General features: G+C 42.0%; 1 protein-coding gene across 2 annotated transcripts; it reads right to left on the bottom strand.

The window, feature by feature from the left end:
- Positions 1-5,505: 5,505 nt before the first annotated feature.
- Positions 5,506-10,974, bottom strand: LOC123078487 (serine/threonine-protein kinase AFC3). 2 transcript variants are annotated; one of them, XM_044501017.1, is made up of 12 exons: positions 10,751-10,974; positions 10,564-10,654; positions 10,055-10,081; positions 9,809-9,962; positions 9,681-9,729; positions 9,241-9,355; positions 9,033-9,124; positions 8,785-8,932; positions 7,643-7,707; positions 7,475-7,572; positions 6,538-6,643; positions 5,506-6,052 (listed from the first exon to the last, which is right to left on the bottom strand). In XM_044501017.1, the coding sequence occupies exons 1-12, from the start codon at positions 10,826-10,828 to the stop codon at positions 5,909-5,911; spliced, it is 1,167 nt and encodes a 388-aa protein (XP_044356952.1). In that variant the 5' UTR covers positions 10,829-10,974; the 3' UTR covers positions 5,506-5,908. The 2 variants fall into 2 exon arrangements, with proteins under 2 accessions (XP_044356952.1, XP_044356953.1); XM_044501018.1 differs by having other exon boundaries at positions 10,754-10,956.
- Positions 10,975-11,617: the final 643 nt, after the last annotated feature.

Below are 11,617 nucleotides of genomic sequence, written 5' to 3'. Positions count from 1 at the left end.
GCTCCTTTCAAACTAGCCACTCTAGCTTTATGACCATGTTCAGTGAAGGAATAGCTAGCTTTGTCTACGTATTTTTTTAGTTCTTCCCCACTCTAGAGCCAGCTGACTGAAAGTTGGCATAGATGTGTCTAAGGCAATATCTTTGTGGGGACTGAGGAAATACTTTGTTAATTTCCTTAAGAAGACCATGTTGTTTTCATAAGCACCATATAATTTAACTAATGCATCATGACTATGTGTTTGTGTTTATAAAGCTGAAAAAATAAATGCATCAATACCTCCTATCTATCAGACATGATGGTGTAGTTTCCAAACTTGTTACTTGTGCCATAAGCTGGTTGAGAAACTAGGTCTAGCTATCACCATCCTCCTTGTCAACCACCCCAAAAGCAATTGGGAATATGTTGTTGTTCCCATCTCTCCCTATGGATGCCAATATCTATTGTCTAGTGAATAATTTGATCAAGTAACCATCAAGTCCTAGATAAACAGTGAGATTAGGGTCAAATGAAATAACTATGTGCATTAGTTACATTTGAAAAGAGGAGTAAATAACTTAAAGTTACCTATGAAAGGCCTACAACCATTAAGGAATCCATCCTTGGAAGCCTAGAGGCAGTAGAACATGTACCTGCTTCCAGCGTTTGTGTCAAGCACACATTGGAGGTAGTCCCTCAACCTGAAATATTGGTCACTATGATCACCTTGCACAACATCAACAGCCATGAGCCTAGCCCTATAGACCAAACTCCTAGGAACATGAACCCTAAACTTCTTCTTTGTATGTTTGAGAATTGTGTCAACATCAGCCTTTAAATTTCATCGAACTGTGTCCCCAACAACTTTTGCAACCCATTGTGCAGTCACCTTGGTACTCTCTCCACTAGCTCCACAAGTGTGATCCATGTGGCACTTCTTGATTGTGACTATATCTTCATGGGCTACTTTGGATGCAATCATGAAAAAATCACAACCATTCTTTCTATCTGGGCACCAAACAATAATCCTTGTTGGTTCATTCCTATGATACTGAAAGTTTCTCAATGTCCTAGCATGATAATTTCTTAGTGTCTTTCTGAACTCATAGACATTGGTGAAGAAAGGGTCCTTACACAGATAGTAATGGGTGAAGGAAATATGCCCTAGAGGCAATAATAAATTTGTTATTTTATATTTCCTTATATCATGATAAATGTTTATTATTCATGCTAGAATTGTATTAACCGGAAACTTAGTACATGTGTGAATACATAGACAAAGCAGAGTGTCCCTAGTATGCCTCTACTAGACTAGCTCGTTAATCAAAGATGGTTAAGTTTCCTAACCATAGACATGTGTTGTCATTTGATGAACGGGATCACACCATTAGAGAATGATGTGATGGACAAGACCCATCCGTTAGCTTAGCATTATGATCATTTAGTTTTATTGCTATTGCTTTCTTCATGACTTATACATATTCCTCTGACTATGAGATTATGCAACTCCCGAATACCGGAGGAACACTTTGTGTGCTATCAAACTTCGACGTAACTGGGTGATTATAAAGATGCTCTACAGGTGTCTCCGAAGGTGTTTGCTGAGTTGGCATAGATCAAGATTAGGATTTGTCACTCCGTGTATCGGAGAGGTATCTCTGGGCCCTCTCGGTAATGCACATCACTATAAGCCTTGCAAGCAATGTGACTAATGAGTTAGTTACGGGATGATGCATTTCGAAACGAGTAAAGAGACTTGCTGGTAACGAGATTGAACTAGGTATGATCATACCGACGATCGAATCTCGGGCAAGTAACATACCAATGACAAAGGGAATGGCGTATGTTGTTATGCGGTTTGACCGATAAAGATCTTCGTAGAATATGTAGGAGCCAATATGAGCATCCAGGTTCCACTATTGGTTATTGACCGGAGATGTGTCTCGGTCATGTCTACATAGTTCTCGAACCCGTAGGGTCTGCACACTTAACGTTCGATGACGATTTGTATTATGAGTTATGTGTTTTGGTGACCTAAGATTGTTCGGAGTCTCGGATGAGATCACGGGCATGACGAGGAGTCTCGAAATGATCAAGAGGTAAAGATTGATATATTGGAAGGTAGTATTCGGGCACCGAAAGGGTTCCGGAGTGTATCGGGTACATACCGGAGTACCGGAGGGGTTACCGGAACCCCACGGGGAAAGATATGGGCCATAGGAGGGAGGCTAACCAGCCCACAAGGGTCTGGTGCACCCCCCACAAGGGAGGAGGCCGAATTGGTTTAGGGAAGGGGGCGCCACCCCCCTTTCCTTCTCCTACTTCCTCTCCTTCCCCCTTTCCACCTCCATGAGAAGGAAAAGAGGGGGGGCAAATCCTACTAGGACTGGGAGTCCTAGTAGGACTCCCCCCTTATGGCGCGCCCCATAGGGACGGCCTCCTCCCTCTCCCTCCTTTATATACGTGGGCAGGGAACCCCTTAGGGACACATCAATTGTTCCTTAGCCATGTGTGGTGCCCCCCTCCACAGTTTACCACCTCGGTCATAGTGTCGTAGTGCTTAGGTGAAGCCCTGCGTGGATCACATCACCAACACCGTCGCCACTCTGTCGTGCTGACGGAACTCTCCCTCGGCCCTCTACTGGATCAAGAGCTCGAGAGACGTCATCGAGTTGAACGTGTGTTGAACACGGAGGTGTCGTATGTTCGGTACTTGGATCGGTTGGATCGTGAAGACGTTCGACTACATCAACCGCGTTAACATAACGCTTCCGCTTTCGGTCTACGAGGGTACGTGGACACACTCTCCCCGTCTCATTGCTATCCATCTCCTAGATAGATCTTGCATGATCGTAGGAAATTTTTTGAAATTGCATGCTACGTTCCCCAACAATGGGTCATACCATTTCCTCTCCTTCTTCTTCAATCTTCTCTTCCATCCAAAAGGTAGTAGTGGTACCTCTGCATCTAAATCAAAAATGCCATCATCACCAAGGAAGCAAAATTCATCAGCTTCAGGTACAAATCTTCAAACTTGGTGATCTCTGGCTTACTGTGAGCTTTGGAAGTAGGTCCTGGGTTTAGTGCTCCTCTTCTTATAGGCTTTAGTTTCTGAGGCCTGACTTGTACCATAGAAGTTTCCTCTGCACTATCATCCTCTTTTATCCTCCTGCCAAAACTCTAAAACATCACTATCCCCTTCAAACTCTGGCCTCTCATGTGCAACATAATTTTCTTCTTCATTGACAGCATTTTCTTCACCTCTCTTCCAACCCTTGTAAGACATCTTTATGCCTCTGTAATCGCCCCTATCAATCTCAAAGTCTGAAGATGATTTGTCCATCTCATCTTCTCCACAGGCATCTCCATCTTCACCGCCAGCCTCATCTTCAGAATGAGCTTATGTAGTGTTCAAATTGCAACTATGTTGTGTGTTTAGATTTGCTTCAAGAGGATGATCAACACCATCTTGTGATAGACTTAACACAAAACCAGCGCCCCCCCCCCCCCCCACTGGGCTCCTATTGGAACTTGTTCTTCATAAACATTGTTACCCCTACTAAATTCAACATCTCTGTCTTCATTAGCCTTCGCCACTAGGATATCCAGAACTGTGAAATCAGAGTGGTCAATCATTTCTTCTATTGCCTCTTGACTGTCCAGAAGCAATAACCCATCCTGTCCAATTCCTACTTTCTTCACATAGTACATGTAGTCATCTAACCCATACCCTTCAGTCTCAATAAGTGCAATCAAATTGAGAAATGTGATGTCTCAAAGAGAGAAGCTTCTTTCCATGTTGTTTCTGCCCTTGAAATGTAGCCTCACCTCCCAAATGTCATCATCCAGCCTGTATTATATACAATGTTACTTCACAACTCTTTCTAACTTGTACACAATAAAAAAACTAACTGAATAAATCTACTACAACAAAATTCAGTAGTGGCCCAATAGTACTACATCCATATTTAGCCCGCTAACTAAAAAATTCAGTATTGCATCTATAACTACATCCATATTTATCCCACTGAGTAACAAAATTCAGTATTGCAGAGCTAATGAGTAATAAAATTCAGTAACAAAACCTATCTGAACCATGCACACTGAGTACAAAATCCATCTAGTAATCTGAATCACTACTGCATCCAACTAAATACATCTACTAATCTGAATCACTACTGCATTAAACTAACATATAGTCAAACTTAACTAAAGATTTCATGATCCACCTACGAACCTAGCCCTACCTCAAACTAAACTGAAGTTCTGGCATCCACAACTAGCTCCATTCAAGTCAAGGAGTAGATGAAGAGAAGAAAGAAAACTTACTCAACCCCTCCAAATGCTGAGGCTCGTCGGTGGGAGTTCGCCGGATCCGCGGCGATGGCGCCAGCAAAACCCTGGCCACTCTGTACTCAAGCAACAGCTCCTGATTCGCCGGTGCAGAGGGCGTAGGCTGCCTCCGCGACGACACTGCAGGTTGTGGCGGCGCCGGAAGTGTAGGCTGCTGAGGCGGATGCGTTGCGAAGCTGCCGCTGCCCGGCCAGTTATCCACTTCCAAATAATCTACCCCATCTCCCTCCATGCCACCTCCCCCCCCCCCCCCCACCCCCCAGAGTCGCCGACATCGCCTGGTTTTATTTTGATTAGTATCCTATTCTACTGTTATGACTACAATGCCTAGGTCTACCAGACCGAGGAGGGGGACAGAATGAACGAGGGGAGAGAGGAGATAGCTCGGGTGGTCCTGACCCGGTCGGAACGGATGCGCCCTAACGGCCGTGAGCACGCGGGTCGTTAGCCATATTCGACGTGGACTTGACGGGCAGGCCCTACATGTCATAATCAGGCATATATTTTAACCGTTTGGTGACTAGGGTTTTTTGGAATAGCCAACCAAATTTGTGATAGTTTTTTGAAAATTTAAGAAAAGTGGTGGGTTTTTTGTAACCCTCCTGTAATGTGGTAGTTTTTTGCTATATACTCCCGCGTCAGGGCTAGCGATGCGCCGGCCGCTGCAGGTGGCTGGACCAGGGTACATGTCGTCGCCGGCGAGGCCACGACGGCCAAATCTCCAAACTTCCAAAGTCAGCATCTTGCTTGCAGCTTTGCTGTTTAAAAACGTTCTGTGCAGTCAGTTTCTGTGTTGCATCAGAAACAGGAAAGAGCCGTCGTGAGGTATTTCGCATAGCCCTGCTCTGGCCAAGTCGAGGCCAAAACAAAAATTTGGCGACATTCCACATCTCCTTGTTCCTAGCCCATGCATAAGTCGCTGCTGCTGCTAATAGTCAGGGGAGCAGAGTGACAATGGGAAAGAGCTTAGAGATAGATGTGCCTGCTGCACCCTGCAAAGGACAAAAGGTACCCACGAAGCGCGACGAACAAACAATCAAAGAATTAACTCTGCTTTTTCTGTCTTAAAAGTATTCCCGGAACAGTGCTTTCCAAAGTCTCCGACAATTCAGTTTTTTGATAAGTTCAAAACATACTACAACTTGATTTAATTTCAACTTTCAACAGCATGGTCTGAATTTGCAGGGACTCTCAGCCCTGTCAAGACTTCTCGAGAAACAGAACATGGCACAGGCAGGCAAAATACTAGCACCTCCTTTACGGCTGCCTTGCCTTGGTCAGTGATCATTGTAGTGCGATTACAAAACCAGGATTCAGACGGCAACCCGTGGTGCACCGCAACTTCACAATGTACAGGTCGCATCCAGTACACTAACCTCCCTAGGAAAAATGCTATTGTACATTACACCTGAACGACTGGAACAACAGCTTATCACCACCACCGCAAGCGCCATAGCTCGGCTTACATCATCTTTATGCTAGAGATTAGCCAAAGGCATTCTGCTCTCGGCTTTGTGCCCGCTGCTTCTCCAGGCCTTGTTCTTGGCGAGCGGCGGAATCAAAGCATCTTCCAATTGTCATGTTGGACCTGGAATTCGGAAGAATGGATGGTCTAGAGCCTCTTGGGCAGTTAGGCGCTCTGAAGGCTCAAACCTTAAAAGACCATATAGCAAGTCCGCCAGTGATGCCTTCGAATGGTCAGCATTTCTCGCAACCAAGTCCTGAAGTTGCAGATATGTAAGCTGAGTTGCGATACGGTTATTTCCATATTGTAGGTTACATTCCCACACTCTCAGTGGTGAATTAAAGTAATACTTCAACAAGCAAGCAGCACAGCACCTAAATATTCTGGATTAATTACAACTAAAAATATCATTACCAACGGACTGGATAAGTGGAACTTATTTACTTTTTGTATTTCCACTCCAACAAGCCCAAGAAAAACTATGTGTTAGAATTAATTACAAGTATGCACTACCGTACATAGTCTCAAACCAGTGGAAGAAGACTTATCTATACATGTGCAGTTACTTTTTTTTTTAGAAAGTCATGTGCAGTTACTTATGTAAGGCCCTGTTTGTTTGCGCTTATACTTCAGATTTTGCAGCTTTTCCACTTTGGCTTAAAAAATGCACAGGTTCTTTGAAAATTGGTAAAAAAGGATGACCAAATAAAACTAAGAAGGAATAATCAGGGGAATCAGAACCTTTAGCCGGTGTAGTTTTCTGACTGCTCTGATGCTTTCTCTTGTAACAGCACCTTCAGGCCAATTTAGACGTGTCCCTCGCCTAAAATATTTCTGAGCTGATGAACTGCATATTCCAAGGAATACAATGAGATCTGAGTATAAGTTAAATGCAAGAATAAACAGAGAATTGGATGCAGTACTCAATAGCATATTATTAACTTAAGTGTTGCTATTTAAGCTTACATAATGATGTACAGAGATGTATGGAAGTTCGAAACAGATTTATTCTTCAATACTTTTTAAAGTGGAATTAGCAGAAACAACATAAAAAAATAATATGTTTGGGAGAGCATCCCCGCATGTTAATATGTTCTGGAGAAACATCCCAGCAGATGCTTGCCAAATTTACCTTTACGAGCAACATCTACAAATCAAAACAGAAGAGATGCAAGCCAAAACTACTTCTGAGTAGCAAACCAGTGAACAACTATAAACCGTAGAACTTAGGGAACCACAGCCAAAAATAAAAGTGACTGCGTGTAAAAATAAAAGAAATATTTCTTTGCAGGTAGGACGTGCCAGAGTTCTTCAAAACATTTGATGTAGAAGATTTAGTGCAAAGGAGAAAGATATATATTTCACTCTCAAAAATATAACCAAAGGTTATCCCAGCATCAAAAGCTCCCACTTGTTGTGGGGGCCTGGGAAAGGGAATTATTAGGTTCTTAGGCAGCATTTCCCTTGTTTGATTTTTTAAGGATACTGACTCAAACCCTGGACTTCCAGGATACAAGTGGAGATACTGCCATTCTCTTGAGAAACAAGCCCAATAAAAAGGGTTTGGTTCTAAAAGTAATCCTGGACCTCCAGGACACAGATGGAGATAATTTGTTTGTTAATGATAGCTCAACGAGAAATTAAAAATGATAATCAAATTAACGGTATAAATACGAACCTAGCCTTCCGTATCATGTGCTCTGGTACGGGTCCCAAAACCCTCTCCATCATTGCTAGGTGTTCCAGGTTCTCATGTGTCTGAAACAATGCCTCCCCCTATAAACTTTAGGGTTAGGACCATATATCAAGGTAAAAGAGGAAAGACAGGCATCACAAGCAATCTAACCGAGCATAGCTCAACGAGGATGCAACCAACACTCCAAATATCACATGGCAAACTCCAGCCTAAGCCTGCCAAAGGAATATCCAGTAACATCAGAACTCAGGATTCCCCTCTGGGAGTAGAAACATTAGCAACTGCTACAGCAGTTGGTCTAACCACAAGGAAAAAGAAGAAAAGATGAGTTTTTATTCAACAAAGAAAGAACAGAGTTCAGTATAATCAATATTTATCGGTAGTTCAGCACAGTAAAATAAGAGGATCATTGTGCAGGTTTCAGCTTGACATGTATAAAACGCACTGTACAATTTAGACCAATAGATACCCAACTGTATAACTATTCATGCAAGACTAGTCTCGTTAGGGCCAGAACCATCAAATATAGAGCTGAATATATTTTTAGACAGACCACTTTGCAAGGACAAGATGTGCCATATTATCTGTTCAGCTAGTACATCAATCCTTCGATGTAATGCAATCTTCAGGGCATAATTACTGAGCATGTCCAAACTAGACTGTAACAAACCAACAGTACTAATCTATATCATAAAACCCAGTAAATATACCCCTCTTAAAAGCACCCTTTTCCATCGTCAGAAGTGGATGGCCATCTATAAGATCTTACCAAGCAAAAGTACAAAAACACCTAGGAAAGAAACAATCGAGCAAAGAAAAACACTGTCATATGCCCCAAAATCTTGGCATATTATATGAACCAACCAGTAGTTAAAAGTTAAAAGATCAATCATTGGATGTCTGTAGAACTGTACATTTATCTTCCATCATTGTGCTAAACCGACCCTGCAGTCTAGCAGCTGCCAGTGCATGCAAAAAAGCAAGTGACTACTAGCTGCATATACTAACTTACTGACTAAAGAAGCTGTGATCCAACATGGCTACTAGCTAAGTAAATAACACAAGGATTACATCTAACATAACCAACACTATTCTGGAAATGGCAAAGCAGTTTCTCTTCTAAATAAGTTTTGTTATGTATAGATAAACAAGAGTATCAACTGGCATGCATCATACTTGGATTCCTAGGATTATAAATATATTTTTCCTTTACAAGCATATAATTAAAAACACATAAACATACACCTCAAACAAGATTAAACATAAGAAAACCTTAAGAACAACCAATTTACCTAAGATTATTTCAGGTGCCCTGTAATGCCTCGTAGAAACAATCGAGGTATGTTCCTGATTATCAAAGGCGGTACTACCAAAATCTATCAGCTTTATGGCACTGGACTTTGGCAAGCACTTGAAGTGTATCTCATCTTGTGAATTCTTCTGTACAACCCCAAGTGATCATTCAAGATAACTGCTAATACTGTATGCCTAATTTCAAAATAGCAGATGGCTCACCACAAAATTGGTCGAGATTAGGTACCTTGGAACTTGGAACCTTTATATATTCGGAAGATACGAGGAGTATGTTTTCTGGCTTCAGATCAGTGTGAATAAGGCGTAATTCGTGCATATCTATTTTAGAAGAAAGGAAAAGATGGTCAAGCATGCCACTTGAAAGCAAGGGAAAAATGAATCTGCAACTGCCAAACTTGTTAAGAACGGATATGCAGAATCAAGCAATCACACACATGCTACAGATTCCAACAGTTGTCGTCCAAACTCCCGCACAAGTTCCACAGGGAAAGGTTGGTATCTATTTCTCTTTAGAAAATCATACAAGCTTGGCCCAAGCTTCTCAAATACCTGACAAAACCATTGATATCCATTGAATAAAATTATCTTTATTTTATTTCCATACCAGGCAACCTTCATGAGGAAAGAGCGAAGAAAAGCAACTGTTTTATAAGCATGCAAATCTTATTACGACTACATTATCATGTTATGTGTACCAGCATGAACATCTCACTTTGCACGAGTAAGAGGTACTGAGAGGGCTAGTAAAATTAACTGTTAACAAACAAGGCATATAAACAGGAATTCAATGCGCTATAGGAGGTGAATATAATAACTGACACTTGAAATCAAAGTGTAGAACTTGCTTAACTGAACAGAAGAAAATCAAACTTACAATGCAAATATGGTTGCGATAGTCAAACCATCTTTGAATTTGGACACAGCTGGCCATTAAAGAACATTCATCAAGTAAGAAATAGCTAAGAGTAAGGTTATAGAGATTATATTTGTTGGGACACTAACAGGGATCTGTATCTCTCATTTTCTGCAAGGCGATTGAGCACATCGATCTCAATCATTGCAGCATCCCGGTACTTCCGGATGCTTCGGACAACTTTTATTGCAACATATTCACGTGTTTCACGGTCCCAGCATTCCAAAACTCGGCCAAAAGTACCTATGAAAATCCAACTCGTGTCGCTCTACATTAGAGTAATAGCAAAAAAAAATGAGAACTACAATAGAAACCATAATGAAGGAAACCCGAACCTTCACCCATTTTGCTCAAGATTTTATCTGCATCGCAAAAAAGGAGATTGTCAACAAACAATAATGCATCACCAAGGTGTTCCCAGTTTCAACTTAGACCTATTGTCAAAAGGAGTTCGTGTGCCAATCGAGTTTGTATGCTAATATAAACATAACATTTGAAAAATTAAAGGGGAAATTTGCTTCATCATCCCCTTCAGCTCAAAGCAGAATTAAAAAGTTCTATACAACAAAGATAAAACAATCCAATCATTCATGCACGTTGTGGAGGTGAACCTTATCCATTTAAAAAACAACAACTAGGACAAGTAATTGCCGGTGCCTACCACCAGTAGTTACAAATTATTTATTACATAAACAAGTCTTTATCCATCTTTTTTTTTTCTAAACTATGTGCACATTGGCAAGCCTTTGTCCACCATGTTTCTCAAAATTAACATAAATAAGTATTTATATGCGTGCACAATAGCTCTAGGAGATAACAACAGGCCTAAGACGCGGGTGCTTACACCGACGGGTCAAGTTCTCGCCGAGATCAAACACGTAATGGCCGTCGCGGTCGTCATCCCGCCAAGGCGGCGACGCGCCACCCCTTGCTACCTGCAGCACCGGCGGCAGGGCCAAATCCAAGTTAGTGATAACCCGAACGCCCAAGCCCTAATCGCAGGCATAGTAACCAAAGTATAGGATCATTACCACCTCCCGCTCCGGCGGCGGGTCGCCGGCGCTGTCCAACTCTTGACGCGTGCGTTTCCGCGACCGCGACGACTCCATGGATTCCGATTCGATTGGGAGGAGAGAAACGGGGGAGAGAGAGAGAGAGAGAGACGGAGAAACCCTAGGGCGAGGCCGTGCGGGTGGGATGCCTGGCGGGCTGAGGCCCAACAGCGAGTGGAGTACGGGATAGATTGCCTGGTGGGCAGGACTGGGCTAAGTTTGGGATTTCGATTAATAAAGCTCAGTTTCTTTTATACTGTCTCAAAAGTTTCTCAAAAAAATTATACTGTCTCAAAAAAAAAACTCAGTTTCTTTTACAGTTTACAGTCATGTTTATAATGGCAAAAGATTGGATTTGATGGATTTAGACCTACAAGGGGCATCCGATCGGAAGATTCTGATCAAATCAGTGGCACCATTTATCTTGATTTATTCAATGACATGTTTTAAACTTCGTAAAGGTTTGTGTGAGAACTTCAATTCCATGATAAAGAAATTCTGATGGAGGAGCAAGGAAGGTCAACGAATAGTGTGTTGGGTGTCCTAGGAGGTGATGACACGACATAAAATTCAAGTAAGATATTGGTTTCCATGATCTTGAACAATTTAATCTAGCTCTTTTGGCAAGGCAAGCATGAAATGTTTTGCAAGATCATGACTCCCTAGGCTAGAAACTTGAAAGCAGTGTATTATCCAAACTCCTACATTTTGGAGGCAGCTCCTGGGTCACGGCCTTCCTAGATTTAGAGAGGGTTGTTGAGAAACAAGATGTGGTTGTCCAGGATTTGATATGAAGATATGAGATGGTGAAGGAAATATGCCCTAGAGGCAATAATAAAGTTGTAA

The sequence above is a fragment of the Triticum aestivum genome, chromosome 3D (assembly GCF_018294505.1).
Source record: "Triticum aestivum cultivar Chinese Spring chromosome 3D, IWGSC CS RefSeq v2.1, whole genome shotgun sequence".
NCBI classification, from domain to species: Eukaryota; Viridiplantae; Streptophyta; class Magnoliopsida; order Poales; family Poaceae; genus Triticum; species Triticum aestivum.
Note: the sequence above shows the minus strand (reverse complement) of the source record. Positions and strands in the feature narration are given on the sequence as shown.